This window comes from Trichinella spiralis, assembly GCF_000181795.1.
Source record: "Trichinella spiralis strain ISS 195 chromosome Unknown Scfld4519, whole genome shotgun sequence".
Classification (NCBI taxonomy): Eukaryota; Metazoa; Nematoda; class Enoplea; order Trichinellida; family Trichinellidae; genus Trichinella; species Trichinella spiralis.
The window spans coordinates 1-1,263 of record NW_003531458.1 but is presented as its reverse complement, the minus strand read 5'-3'; the positions used below and the strand labels follow the sequence as shown (position 1 = coordinate 1,263).

At 38.9% G+C, this 1,263-nt stretch overlaps 1 protein-coding gene across 1 annotated transcript; it reads right to left on the bottom strand.

Moving 5' to 3' along the window:
- Nucleotides 1–153: 153 nt before the first annotated feature.
- Tsp_14565 (putative general transcription factor II-I repeat domain-containing protein 2) lies at nt 154–1,235 on the bottom strand. The gene is made up of 2 exons (XM_003367290.1): nt 626–1,235; nt 154–488 (listed from the first exon to the last, which is right to left on the bottom strand). The coding sequence occupies exons 1-2, from the start codon at nt 1,233–1,235 to the stop codon at nt 154–156; spliced, it is 945 nt and encodes a 314-aa protein (XP_003367338.1).
- Between the last annotated feature and the right edge of the window lie 28 nt (nt 1,236–1,263).

Sequence of the window (1,263 nt, the reverse complement as noted above, 5' to 3'; positions counted from 1 at the left end):
CCTTAATAAAAGTTCGGCAGTTAATGCCCCCCCTCTAATAAAAAGTAGTACGGTATGTATTCAGTGTACGCAAAGCAACATTTTGCTTCATGGTTGCATCAAGCCAAGCTAGTTTCCACAGTAAAACATTCCTGAATGATTCACAATAAAAATTTAATGAGAATATTGACAATGCTTATTTGCGACTAAGTTGTCTATTCTTGGTGGAGTGGGTGATAAGGTACATCGCAGGTCGCTCTCAACGTTTAGCCTGTTTCGATGTTGCGTATTAAGCGTCATGAGAGCTGAGAATCCCGTTTCACAAAGGTACGTTGAGGAAAAAGGAACCAATATACGTAAGCTTTGTGAACTTATTTTAGGATATTCTGCTTGTAACTTCACCCAGAAGTTTTCTAATGGCATACTTTCAAAGCTGTCTTTAGCTAGGTTGTTGAATTGCAATTCAATGGCTTCTTCTTGAAGATCGTGTGAAAGGTCTTCGACATTAACTAAAAATGGATTTCTCACAAGTTTATAGATCAGGTTTTGAGGTTTCACGTCAGGAAAATAGTGAAAATCTCATCTTGTAGGCTTCTAAGGTGCCCTTTCATTTTTCTTTTCAAAACTTTGCTGATACATTTATCACTGAAAAGCTCGTTGAGTCTTGAAAACCATGCTAAATTTCCTCTTTCAACTTGTTTTAACCATAAAGAAATTTTTGCAATGAAGCCTTGAACAATATCATAATGAGCCATAACATTCGCGTTTGCTCCTTGCAGTTTCAAATTCAGTGAATTCAGTGCTTCAAAAATATCTGCAAGATATGCCAGGCTAAGCTGAAAATGTTCACTTTTGAAAGCTCGACACATTGTGCGTCTTCCTCGTTGCTCCAAAAACTCTGCCACTGCTTCTCTCAGTTCATAAATCCGGCCAAGCATGTTTCCTTTTGATAACCAACAAACTTCTGTATGATAGAGAAGTGCCATGTGGTCAGCATTCAAACTTTCACAGAGTGCCGCAAATAATCGAGTGTTCAATGCACTGCTTTTCACATAGTTGACAACCTCCACGGAAAAATTAAGGTCTTCTCTGAGATCATCAGGCAAAGTTTTAGCGACCAAAGCCTGCCGATGAATTACACAGTGCATTGCAAAAATAGATGGGTTTTTTGATTTGACCATCTTCACAAAGCCAGACCGAGAGCCAAGCATTGCGGGTGCACCGTCAGTGCATACACCAACAAGTTTTTCCCACATTCACGCTATTTACTTCCAAAAAAATTGT

What these genes read in the sequence shown, in the direction of transcription:
- Tsp_14565 (XM_003367290.1), bottom strand. Translation starts at nt 1,235, where the DNA reads ATGTGGGAAAAACTTGTTGGTGTATGCACTGACGGTGCACCCGCAATG. An exon ending in AAGACTCAACGAGCTTTTCA is followed by an intron (nt 489 to 625) that starts GTGATAAATGTA and finishes ATCCATTTTTAG; the next exon opens with TTAATGTCGAAGACCTTTCA.